The sequence below is a fragment of the Natator depressus genome, chromosome 1 (assembly GCF_965152275.1).
Source record: "Natator depressus isolate rNatDep1 chromosome 1, rNatDep2.hap1, whole genome shotgun sequence".
Taxonomy (NCBI): Eukaryota; Metazoa; Chordata; order Testudines; family Cheloniidae; genus Natator; species Natator depressus.
The window spans coordinates 256770136-256783371 of NC_134234.1; the positions used below are offsets into that span (position 1 = coordinate 256770136).

Consider the following 13236-nt stretch of genomic DNA (forward strand, 5'->3'; position numbering starts at 1 on the left):
TAATCTGAACAGAAACTGATCCTACATTTCTAAGAGTTCATAAGGAGAATGCCAGTAGTTTTATATCGGATCCTAGTAAAAATACAAACAGTGTGAAGATGCATGGTGTATTTCTGTATGGAAAGTTTTCAACATATCAGATTTCTGACCAGTGTCTGAGAATTAAATCTGAATTTTCCAGAACAGAGTTCTATTGTCAACCATGCTTAAAGCTCAACATACTAGTAGTTTGATAGAGAAATGTGATGAAGGTTTTAATACTGGGGGTTTTTTCTAATAGAGTGTTAAGGACTTTGAAGGAAAAAAATTTGCACTGAAAATCGGATTTTGATATAGGTTAACCAGATGGACTAAATTCCTCAATTACATTAATTTAAGAGAACCTCTGGAATCCTTTCCTCTACACTGGAAATTATGAGCTCCTTTTAGGAGGTCAGTTTCTTTATTGAGAGAAGGGACATTTCCCCTGTAAATTTAAAGTCAAAGGCATTTGATATGTTTGAAGCTAAAGTGATCTTACAATACAAAATACTTGAAAAATATAGCACACTACTCCGCACTAATAAATCTTTTAGGTGTTGTGCTTTGTGCAGTTTTCTGCATTAGAATAAAATGAAGGAAAGTTTTGGGGTTTTTTTAGATTAATAACAGCAGTTGTGTACTAAACATCTCACTGATCTTGCCATAGAATGTCATAAAATTTGTCTGTTAGGAGTTGTATTGGCTCACTTTTGAAATATATATAGTTATATCTGTGTGTGTATATATATACTTTTTTTCCTTGAAGGTTCCAAATCTATGCAAGATGGCTGGGTAGAGAATGATGGACCAGTAACAGGAACACGTCATTCAAGCTGGGAAGAGGAGGAGGAAGGAGGAGTCTGGAACACAGCAGGCTCTCAAGGAAGCAGTTCCTCCCACAACTCAACAAACTGGGGACAAGGAGGAAAGAAACCACAAATTAAGGTAAGAAACCTCGTGCCTGAATGATCTGTAACGGCCATATACTCTTGAAAGCAGATATAACTAATACGTTGTGGACTTCCCTTTTATAAACAAGAACTATTGTAGTGGAGAATTCATCTGTAGAAGTGCAGTTGCAGTCGTGTGTGATGTGACACACTCTTGTTTTTATGAAATATGGCTATTAAGACTTGTAACTCCAACAGAGATTGCCAGAAACATTGTGGCATGGGTGCCGCAGAGCCATTACAGAATGAGACTGAGTAACAAGTGTCCAAGGGTTATCGCTCTTTGGGTGACACATCACGCTACATTAGGCTGCTGCTGCCTCTCCTTACACAGCCTGTTGAAGTTCTGATTCCATTCTCACTTCTGGTAGTAACACACTCTCTTATTTCTGCTTGATTTTGGGTTCCCGCCTTTGTTCTTATTAACTTGTGGCAGCAAACAGAAGTAAATGACTCTGCACTTGGCTGCAACACTGATCTAACTGCTCTGCAGAGGATAGAGCATGTGAGATGTTCTGTTGTAGTGTTGAGTACTGTGTTAAGATTAAGAAGACTACCTATAGCCAGGGGCTGGGCTTTGGCTGCTCCTGGGCTAAGATAAGGTGCAAAACAAAACAGTCTTATTGTGGTGTTGTATGGATTTCTCAGTTCCTGCTTTGGACAAATTGATTCCCTTTCATTTCAATCTCTATTTCTTGCTTGTTTTTTTAAAGACATTTCATTTTTTATCCTAACCACAAAAGCAATTATCTGTAAACTTTCCTTTTCACCTTTTTTTTTTAAGTGTTATGTTGCCAATTTCTGCTTTCAGTTTTGTTTTTGATCATTCACAAATCACAACAGGACCAAATTGAAAGCCAATTGAATTCAGCACAATGCTGATTGAGAGGAAGCTTCTGAAAGGAAGCAAAGCAGAGACCTCTACATAAAAGGAAGTATGAAAATGGAGGAGAGATAAGGAATCTGTTTAATTACATATCTTTTCTTGTTTTTTAGTGTTCATTAAAAGGAGGAAATAGTGATTCGTGGATGAACCCTTTATCCAAACAGTTTTCAAACATGGGATTGCTAGTAAGTGGCTTTTTAAAAATGTCATAATCCAATTGAGAAGCACTGATATTTGTGTAGTAAGCAAAATTCTAAATTCAGATATTCACCAGCCAGTGTTTATTAACTAATTGCATTTTCATTCCCATCTTTTATTCCAATACCGATAGTTGGTGGCTATTTCAAACTCCACTTACTAGTCAGAATATTTCTTTCTGGAAACTAAAATACTTCAAAAATCCAAGTGGATTTCATGGTTGCCACAGATGTGGGGTTGCAATTCATTTGCAAACAATGGATGGTCTTGTGCTTAAGGTGCTGGACTAGAACTGTGGACATGTGGGCTTAATTTCTGGCTCTGCCACAGACTTGTGTGAATTTGGGCAAGACAATATCACAGTACCTCAGTTCCCTGTCTGTAAAAAGGGGATGTTTTCTTTATCCCACCCTTTGTCTTGTCTATTTAGAGTGTAAGCTCTTTGGAACAGGGACTTTTATGTGTAGTACAGCACCTAAAATAGATACAGCCCCAGTAACGGGGCCTCTAGGTGGAGCTGTAAGACAAATGCTGCATCATTGTCAGTGGGAAGGTGCAGAGATCTGTGATGCCTTCTTTTCGGTGAAAATATGGTTCACCTATGAAAATGTTCAAGAATCCCAGACACACCACTTAATGGAGAGCTTTGCATTTTTCAAAACACTGTACACCATTAACTAATGTATCCTGTGAAGTAGCTATTTATTCTCATTATAGAATTGGGGAAATTGTGGTGCAAAGGTGCTGTGACATGTCTGAGGCCAAGCAAAATGTCGCTGGCAGAGCTGGGATTAGAATCTAGGAGCTCTTGGCACGCAGTCTCAAATTCAGTCCACTAGATCATGCTGCCTCTTAAAGTTATGGGAACACCCTGTCCCAGACTGCCAACAGAAGAATAATTTGGCAGCACATTTTAAGATTTGATGACTTGACAAGTCACGAGAAGAGCTATCGTTCTGGCTGCTACTCTCATAATTTGATCCCTTGACATGAGGACAGAGGTTCATTTCTCAGAGCAGCTGTTCAGACATCTCTCTCTGTCTGTGGCATGATGAGTTCATGTGTCTAGTGGAATTTTAGGAAATTTAACACCAAATACAGCCGGGATTAGGTGTGTTCAAGGTTGCATCAGGATTGTTTTTCTTTGATATAGTTTAGGACATTACTTTCATTCATGCTGGCACACCCTTCCACATTTCCAATACACATCTTTAATGAAGGCTGTTTTCTGCCGTGTTCTCGAACTTTGCTGAGGAGTCAGACCAGTGTCTTTTTTTGCTCTTCTTTCAGAGTCAAACTGAGGACACTCAAGGCAGTAAGATGGACTTGTCTGTAGGTGCGTATAACTTCATTAAAATGCATTTGGCATGATGGCTGATATTATGTGTGTGACATGCTTATCTTTAGGAAGGGGCACATTTCATTATTTATGAGCTCTGTTCTTTAATAGCAGGATAGAGCAGCAGCATCCAACTTATTGGCTGCAGGATTTATACAGATAATGCAGCTGCTGCTGATGAGACACACTGAGCTGGGGAATATCTGCATAGAATGGAGGGGTGCTTAAAAAAAAAAAAAATTGATGTAGTGCTCAGTTTTGTTGCTTCCAGAAGGTGGAGCATCCCTTGTCACATGACTTTGCTAGGTGGAAAAGGGAAGTCTGCTAGCTGTTGGCATTAGGACATCCCAGTTACCAGTTCCTTAGGACTGATATGGGGGAAAAGAAAGTCTCTTTATTGTACTTTAATGCAGTTGAGCTGCTTCTGAATAGGAATAGATTTATCACCCTTGATGGCCTGACCACAAACATCAAGGATCTTTAAATGGGTCATACTGTGTGAGGGGTGTCATCATAAATGATAGTTGGAAGTGGTCTCTTGGATTATCTGGTCTAGGTTTCTGTGTCAATTTTATCTAATCTCAGTTGATTGCGTCCTAATTTGCCATAACTTCCTTGTTAAGCAGACTGTTTCACTAGACTAGATGATTGACTTTGTCACCAGAAATGCTTTCCTAATTTCCAAGTTGAATATCTACTTAAATGCATTGTTCTTCTCCAAGTGGCCTCTGCGTATTCACACTTGTGGGATTGAGGTGCCTGCACCACGAGCTTCTGGAATCTTCTGGTGACTAGTGTCCATTAAAGCCACTCACATCCCTCTCGTTTCCATTCTCAAAGGTTACAAAGGTATAGAAGAGGGAGTGGCCCGTTCAGTTCCTCCTAACCACCGTACTTACAGCAAGCTTGTATCGCACACTGTGTCCTCAGCACTTCCCTTCATAGTTCGTTTGTTTGTTTTTTGTTGATACTTTGGAGTCTGTTTTTGTTTCCAGTTAGATGGTCAGTATGTTAGTCAGCTTTTCTTGGGGTGGGGAAGAGGAGGAAGAGGCTCTGATAGCATGAGCATGCTCTGAACCCACAAAAGCAGGTGGCCCGCCTCATCCGCCTGCTGACAAAGGAAGCTCTTCAGGGTCAGTTGACTAAGGCTGGCATTGTACATGTCCAGTATTGATACTGGAGATCAGCTCACCATAGTGGCTCTATGCCTATCGTAAATGGCACCAAGCTCCTTGCATCCTTCCTGCTCAACCAAGTCCAGTGCCAGAGAACCAACACCCCTTGGCTCTAGAGAACCATGTGCCAAAGTAGTTCTGGTCACTGGGTCCATCCAAGTCAGCAGATTCCAGTGCTGAGGACTTCACACCATCAACTGAAGAATCATTTACCAAAGTGGTTCTGTGCCCAGCATGACTGGCACTGAGGTCCCTGGATCTCCAAAAGTGGTGCATGACTCCACCCCCATTTTTACACTGTGAACAGCTGAGGAGATGTGGGTCAGGACATTTAAGATATGCTTTACTATGAAAGGCAAAGAAAGAACATACCCATCAGAAGAAGTCCTTGATGGTTAACTGGGGTACTCACCTTGATATCCAACCTCTTCAACTCTACAGTGAATGACCTCCACATTAATGTAGTAGAGTGGAGAACTGTCTGTCTGGCATACAAATTTTTCTCCCTTTGATCAAATCCAAACCTGTTCAGATTCTAACAGACACCACAGTACTGTATTATGCTCATTGCCATAGAGGGTTTTGATCTAGCCCAGTGGTTCTCAAACTTTTTTTTTCGCAGTCCACTTGAAAATTACTGAGGTTCTCAGCGGACCACTTAATGATCTTTCCAAATGTTGTTTGTACTGTTAGCTAACTATTGTAAAGCGCTTTGGATAAGAGTGCTATATAAAAAAACCTTAATAATAATTAACTTTCTTCTACAAATAAAAGCACACAACTGATAGTTTAATATCAGTAGTCTTACCTTTCTAATGTGATGGATGTGTCCTCTCTCCCCTGCCACGGCAGCCCCCAAGCTGGGGCTGGGTAGGATGGGGGGGGGTCTCCATCTTTTCCCCTGCCGCAGCAGTGCCCGAGCTGGGGCTGGGAAGGAGTGGGGGTCTCTCCCTCTCTCCTCTGCTGTGGCAGCCCCCAAGCTGGGGCTGGGAAGGAAGGGGGGTGTCTCTCCCCCGCCACAGAGCTTAGGCTGGGAAGAAGTGCCGTCTCTCCCTGGCAGCCATAGCCCTGGAGCTGGGGAAAGTCGCCTCTTTCTCTGGCCACTGCAGCCCTGCATGTCCGAGATTCCCCCCACCCTCTCTTCTCACCTCCCTGCCCCCTCCTGTCTACCCCCTATTTTCCCCAAGGCCACCACCTCACCTTACATGTGCATCTTCTCCAGGGTCCAGGCACCTAATTAGTGGAGCCACACCTGCACGGCTCCACTAATTAGGTGGGTGGCCCTTCATTCTCTTGTGTGCGGCCACCCAGGTGCGCACCTTAGAGGGAACTTTCCACGGACTACCCGAATGGAGCTCGCAGACCACCAGTGGTCCGCGGACCACAGTTTGAGAACCTGTGATCTAGCCAACTGTGTCAGGGAGTCTTCCTTTTCTAAAAAAACCCAACAGTGAATCTAGAAATAAGAGAGGAGATGAAGGTTACTTATCAGTAATTTGGCTGCTTTGCAATAAGCCTCTGAATATTCATACTTGTGAGATCACAGCACCTATGCTGTAAGTTTCTAGAATCTTCTCATCACCCATGTCCATTGGGGCCTATTGCCATGCCCTTCATGGAGGGTTCTGACGATATAAAAATGGGAGTGGCCTCAACCACATTCATAGTTTCTTCTACTAATTTGGGAAGTCCTAAATTTATGTCTCCAAAAGAAATGTGGAAGGCGGAGTCAGGAAGGGAGAATACGCAAAGACTTATCTCAAATAATTCCAATTCTTAAACTGGCCTTTGCATATTCCTACTTGCAAGAGTTTAGCAAGCTCTACAAGCTTGAGGAGGATGGGCTAAAAAAACTCTATGTAAACACAGTAAGTAGCAGCCACACAACATTCTATAAAAATGACAGCATGAAGGCATGCTGTGGAAGTTGCCTTATACCTGAGTACACTGACAACTCCAGATGGTCAAACTCCAAAGTCATAAGTCATGAAACCGTCATTTTCGCAGCTTTAGGGCAGCACTGGCCGGACCCCTGATCTCACCCCAGTATGCCCCAAAGGTCTGGGAACTTCTGGACAGGTCTGGTCACATATAAACTTACTTCCCTCTGGACATCTAAAATATGGGGCCTGACTTCTTGGATATGAATGGTACATAGAGAAATTCAAACAGGCTAGTGGCCTGAAAGAGATGGAAATCAGAGGACCTCTTTGGACAGGCATTATGGAAAGGATGCAGATAAGAGCACATTGTACTAAATATGGCTTATGGAGCCATTAGGCCTGTATCTCACTAACTCTCTAGCCTAAAGTAATGATTATAATAAACAGCACCTTCACAGACATATGGAACAAAGAAGTCTGCCCACTTTTTGAACAGAGACTCCATGAAGTTCGTGGGAATAAGAGTATAATCTCATTGCAAAACAGGTCCATGTACCAAAGGGAATACTCTATCTCATCACAGTAGCCAGGGTCCAACCTATCTATTGCACTGAAGAGAACTCAGAGGAACTCCTGACCCAGTTCCAGAAAAAGGAGTGTGTCAGTGAAGTTGAGTCTTGCTCATCCTTTAAGTAGAGCTTGAGAAAATCAATACTTTCTGGTAAAAAGAGAGTGAGCAGGGGTTTACCACACTAGCATAATAGATAATGCAAGATAAAGATCTTGATGGAGCGCTTGTGCTATTGAGAGTATATTTTGCTCAGAGGAGTCTGATGGGAGACTGTCTTTCCTTGGCAGATGAGATAATGATCCAGTGGGGCCAGTACTGAGACGGGAGAAGGCCCAGGAACCAGCACCACTCCCGGCACTGCACAGGGTGTTTAGATGCAAGGGGATCCCCGTGAACCAGAGGGGTAGGAAGACCCGGTGCCCCCTATGGGCATCTTCCTCCTCCTCCCCAGATGAAGAGGTGGTGAGCGCTTCCACCACATTGTCTGCCATGGACAACAGGGCACACCAAGAGTTGCTCAGGAGGGTGGCTCAAAACTTAAGCATGCAGGCGGAGGAGGTCTTGGAGGAGACTGACCCTATGGTTGACATTCTGGTCCCTGAAGGTCCTTTAAGGGTGCCTTTGTTCCTCATTAAGACTATCTAACACCACTAAGGTGTTGTGGCAAACACCCTGCCTCCCTTCCCCCTCCTCCCCCCCCCCCCCGGCAAAAGGGGTAGAGAGGAAATATTTTGGGCCCTTCAAGGAGTATGAGTACTACTTTACTCATCCTCAACTGGGTACTCTGGTGGTGGAAGCAGCCAACCAGAAAGAAAGGCAGGGACAACCGGGGCCGACTCCTAAATCCAAAGAGGCAAAGAAGCTGGATCTCTTCTTTAGGAAAGTGTATTCTGTCGGGGAGCTTCAGCTTCACATTCCCAACCAACAGGCAGTCCTTAGCCGCTATAGCTATAATTCCTGGAATATGCTGTCCAAGTTTCAGGAACTGCTTCCGGTGGACTCCTGCTCGGAGTTTGCAGCTATCCTGGAGGAAGGCAAGGTAGTTGCGAGAAATTCCTTGCAGGCCTCCCTGGACTCAGTGGCCTTAGCAACTTGGACTGTGGCAACAGTGATAGCTGTGAGATGCAGCTCATGGCTTCAAGTGTCGGGACTCCCAAACGAAGTCCAAAACACTATCCAGGACTTGCCTTTTGACTGTTCAGGACTCTTCTTGGAGCAAACAGACGCTAGGCTCCACAGCCTGAAAGACTTGTGGGAAACGCTGAAGTCCGTGGGGCTTCATACACTGGCCCCTCAAAGAAAGCCTTTTAAGCCACAACCCGTGCATTGCTTCTGTTCAGCTTCTCCTAGGCAGGACTATAGCAGGAAGCAGGGCAGAAGTAATAGACCGAGGCCCTCTCAGTCCTCCTCTAACCAGGGCCAAGGTGCATGAAGCAGCCCTCAGTCTCCAAACCAATCTTTTGAAGATGCTCCCAGGGTGATGCATTATTTCAAATCCCAGATCCTTCTCTTTCCTTTTTGAATTGTCTATGCCCTTTCTACCAGGCCTGGACTCAAATCACCTCAGACCCAATGGGTCTTGAGCACGGTAGAATTGGGCTATTGTCTTCAATTCTGTTCCCTCCCGTCTTCCCATCCACTCTCCCAGTCCCTCTTCAGGGACCCTTCTCATGAGCAACTTCTAGTGCAGGAGGTGCAAACGCTCTTACAAACCTTGACCTTTGGTATTCCACAATCCCAAAGGTCAAGGCTGGGCTCAGGCCTATTTTAGACCTGCGAAACCTAAATAGATTCATGAAAAAGTTAAAGTTCCACATGGTCTCTCTGGCTTCCATTATTCCCTCCCTGGATCCAGGGAACTGTTACGCCACCCTCTACTTGAAGGACACATACTTTCACATGTCCATAATCCCGTTCTACAGACAGTTCCTTCATTTCATGGTCAGCAACACCCACTATCAGTTTACGGTCCTCCCCTTTGACCTCTCGGCTGCCCCTTGGGTGTTCACCAAGTGTCTGGAGGTCATGGCAGACTTCCTGCGGAAGCAGCAAATGCAAGTATTCCCATACCTAGACGACTGACTAATAAAGGACTGCTCCCGGTCCCAAGTGGAGAACCATGTGAGCCTGGTGTGGATGACATTCCACAGGCTTGACCTCATTTTGAACGTAGCAAAGTCAAACATAACACCCACTCAAAGGATAGAGTTCAGCGGAGCTCTCCTGGATTCCAGTCAGGCCAGGGCATTCCTCCTGGAATCTCGTTTCCTCGACATGGACGCCATCATAGAGGATCTCAGAAGATTCCCCACTACTATGGCACGAAATTGCTTGAAACTGCTCTGACATATGGCTGCTTGCACATACGTGGTACAGCATGCCAGGTGCGGCTCTGTCCCTTTCAGGCTTGGCTAGCCTGGGTATACTGGCCAAACCGAGACCACCTAGACAAATTGGTCACATTCATTCCTCCTGTTTTTGAGTCCCTCCGGTGGCGGCTCGACCCACAAGCAGTATGTGTGGGAATACCCTTCTCCAGGCCTCAACCATCACTGTCCCTAGTCACAGATGCATCGACAAGGGAATGGGGGGCGCACCTAGGAAGACTCAGGACCCAAGGTCTTTGGTCCCAGGCAGAACTTTCGCCGCACATCAACATCAGGGAGCTGCGTGCAATTTGCCTCGCTTGCCAGATGTTTCAAACCCATCAGCAGGGCAGATATGTATCTGTATTGACAGACAATACCACAGCAATGTTTTATATAAACAGACGGGTGGTGCTCGCTCCTCTCCCTTGTGTCAGGAAGCCCTCAAGCTGTGAGACGACTTTCATCTCCCAGTCCATACACTTTCATGCATCATACGTTCCGGGCTGCAGAATGAACTGGCCGATCACCTCAGCAGGTCCTTTCATGGCCACGAGTGGTCCCTCCACCCGGATGTTGCGATGAACATTTTCCAGAACTGGGGATTTCTCTCGGTAGACCTGTTCATGAGACAGTGCAACAGGAAGTGTCAGCAGTTCTGTTCCTTCCTGAGCCACAGCCCAGGCTTGCTCATGGATGCCTTTCTCCTCCCTTCATATGCATTCCTGTCCTTCCTGCTCATTCACAAAGTCCTGCTGAAGGTCCGATGAGAGGAACCATCAATAATCTTGATAGCACAAGCATTGCCATGTCAGCACTGGTTCACCACGCTTCTAGACCTGTCAATGGACATGCCTATAACTCTGCCCCTGGTCCCAGACTTGATCGCGCAGGATCATGGCCGCCTCCAGCATCCCACTCTAGTCTCTCCACCTCATGGCATGGAAACTCCATGGCTAAACCCACTTGAGCTTGCATGTTCACACTCAGGGAAGTTCTCCTAGGCAGCAGAAAGCCATCCACTCGGGCCACTTATCTGGCTAGGTGGAAGAGGTTCTCGATTTGGTCACTGCAGAAGGGCATTCCTCTGTTATGGTCATCAATTCTTTTCATCCTGGACTATTTACTTCACCTAAAACAGCAGGGCCTTTATTTACCGTCAATAAAGATGCACCTGGCCACTATTTCGGCTTTCCATCCTGGCTCAGCGGGATGGTCAGTATTCAGTAACTCCTTGGTTGGCCGCTTCCTTGAAGGGCTAGATAGACTGTACCCTCAACTGAGGCAGACGATTTCACCATGGGATCTCAACCTGGTGCTCTGGAGGCTGATGGGCCCTCCCTTCCAGCCCCTATCAACCTGCTCTCTACTTTACGTTTCTTGGAAGGTGGCATCCCTTGTGGCTATAACATCAGCCAGGAGGGTGTCTGAGCTCAAGGCCCTGACTCCTGAGCCCCCTTATACTGTGCTTTATAAAAACAAGGTGCAGCTGCCACCATATCCAGCTTTCCTCCTAAAGGTGGTTTCACAATTTCACACAAATCAGGACATTTTTCTTCTAGTGTTCTTCCCTAAGCCGCATGCTAATAACTCAGAGAACAGATGCTCCATTCCCTTGATGTCAGATGAGTGTTCGCCTTTTACATTGAGCAGACAAAGCCACTTCAGAAATTGACGCAGCTCTTCATTGTGATTACGGAGCAAATGAAGGGGCTCCCGGTGTTGTCCCAAAGATTCTCTTCATGGATCATGGCTTGTATCAGGGTGTGCTATGACCTAGCAAAGATACCGGCCCCAGCATTAACAGCACACTCGATAAGAGCGCAAGCTTCATCTGCAGCGTTCCTGGCACGGGTTCCTATTCAAGACATCTGCAGGGCAGCAATGTGGTCGTCTAGTTGCACCTTTACATCGCACTACCCCATCACACGGCAGGCTAGAGACGATGCTGCATTTGGCAGAGCAGTGCTACAGTCTGTGGCTTGGTGAACTCTGACCCCTCCCCCTAGAGACTGCTTGAGAGTCTTCTGAGGTACAGAATGTTCTGATTCAAAGTCGAAAACGTTCAACAAGGCTTACTTATGGGACCAAGTGGAAATGTGTTTCAATATAGACTTTTTTTTACCATAACTTTCACCCTGTGGAGGCATCTGTTCCTGTCATCTAGATTACCTGTTATCACTGAAACATTCAGATTTCTTTAATAGTTCTGTTAAAGTTCACCTAGCAGCAATATCTGTCTACCATCCTCCAGTACAGGAACATAAGATTTTTTTTGTCCCCAAGCCTACAGTCGTCAGAATTTTTAAGGGACTAAAGCACATTTTTTCACTTGTTAAAGATATTTTCCCTTCCCTGAGACTTAAATATAGTCTTCATATCTCTGATGGAGTCTCTATTTGAACCTGTATCATTTCTGCTCTGTGTATCATTTGTCTATTAAGAGGGCATTCTTGGTGGCTGTTACCTCTGCTGACAGAGTCAGAGAAATCCAAGCACTGATATCAGGACCACCTTATGCTGCCTTCCATAAAGATAGTTACCCTTCATTGTCATCCTAAATTTCTGCCTAAAGTGGTCCTGGACTTTTACTTAAATCAGTTTGTTCACTTACAAGTGTTCTTTCCAAGATCTCACTCATCCCTTGCAGAGGCTGAGCTCCACATTTTCGACGTTTTTAAGAACTATCTTGTATTGCCTCAACACAAGAAAATCATTCAGCAAATCACCAAGACTATTTGTAGCTTTTGATAATTAATTCAAATGACAGGCTGTTTCAGAACAGAGACTCAAAATGAGTGTTAGACTGCATTAGAATTTCTTATGGAACTGAGTAAGTTAAAATCACTATCTCATCAAGGCACATTCTACTAGAGCTCCGGCATCCTCTTTGGCCTTTATTAAGAGGCATGTCTATACTTGAAATCTATAGGGCTGCTACTTGGAGCTCTGTACATAGCTTTACAAGCCATTGTTCTCTAGTGTCTGCTTCTCGATCTGATGCACAGTTTGTCAGGGAAGTCTACCAATACTTACTTAAATAGGATTCCTGGCACTCACCACCTTAGAGAGACAACTTGTTCACCAGTCACCTAGGGCAGGTCTACACTACGGGGTTAAGTCGACCTAAGTTATGCAACTCCAGCTACTTGAATAATGTCACTGGATTCAACGTAGCTTGGGTCGACTTATTGTGGTGTCTACACCGTGCTGGGTTGACGGAAGACACTCTCCCATTGATTTACCTTAAGCTTCTCGTTCTGGTGGAGTACCAGAGTCAACAGGAAAGCGTTCTGCCATCAATTTACTGGGTCTTCACTAGACCCGCTAAATTGACCCCCGGTGGATCGATCGCTGCAGTGTCGATCCATGGAAAGTGTAGACATACCCCTAGAGTGGGATCCATGTTCACAAATATTTAAGAAAGAAAGAACAGTTACTTTACATGTAGTAACTGTGGTTCCTCAAGATGTGTTGTCCACACAGATCCCACAACGCGCCCTCCTTCCCCACTAATGCAGAGTCTGTTAGCCTTGGGAATTCTATGTTGGTGAACAAACTGAATGGTGGTTGGGGCCTCCCTACTCTTCGTGCCCTTGGAAGTGGGGCTCAAGGGCATATTAGGTGCCTGTGCAGCCCCAGTGAACGCTGCTAACCAAAAGAATCTAATCCGGCATGCTTGGGGCACCTACAGTGAGATCCATGTGAACAGAGCATCTTGAAGAACCACAGTTAGTGTAAGGTAAAGTAATCGTTATTTCTGTTAGAATCATAGAATTGTAGGACTGGAAGGGACCTCGAGAGGTCATCTGGTCCAGTCCCCCGGCACTCATGGCAGGACAAAGTA

General features: G+C 45.1%; 1 protein-coding gene across 2 annotated transcripts in view; it reads left to right on the forward strand.

The window, feature by feature from the left end:
* The window catches only part of TNRC6B (trinucleotide repeat containing adaptor 6B), a 226106-nt gene that overhangs the window by 178813 nt on the left and 34057 nt on the right, over nt 1-13236 (forward strand). For both annotated transcript variants that reach the window (XM_074941640.1, XM_074941633.1), the window contains 3 exons: nt 788-966; nt 1968-2042; nt 3346-3391. In XM_074941640.1, coding sequence (XP_074797741.1) covers nt 788-966; nt 1968-2042; nt 3346-3391 — 300 coding nt within the window. The remainder of the gene's footprint in view (nt 1-787; nt 967-1967; nt 2043-3345; nt 3392-13236) is intronic.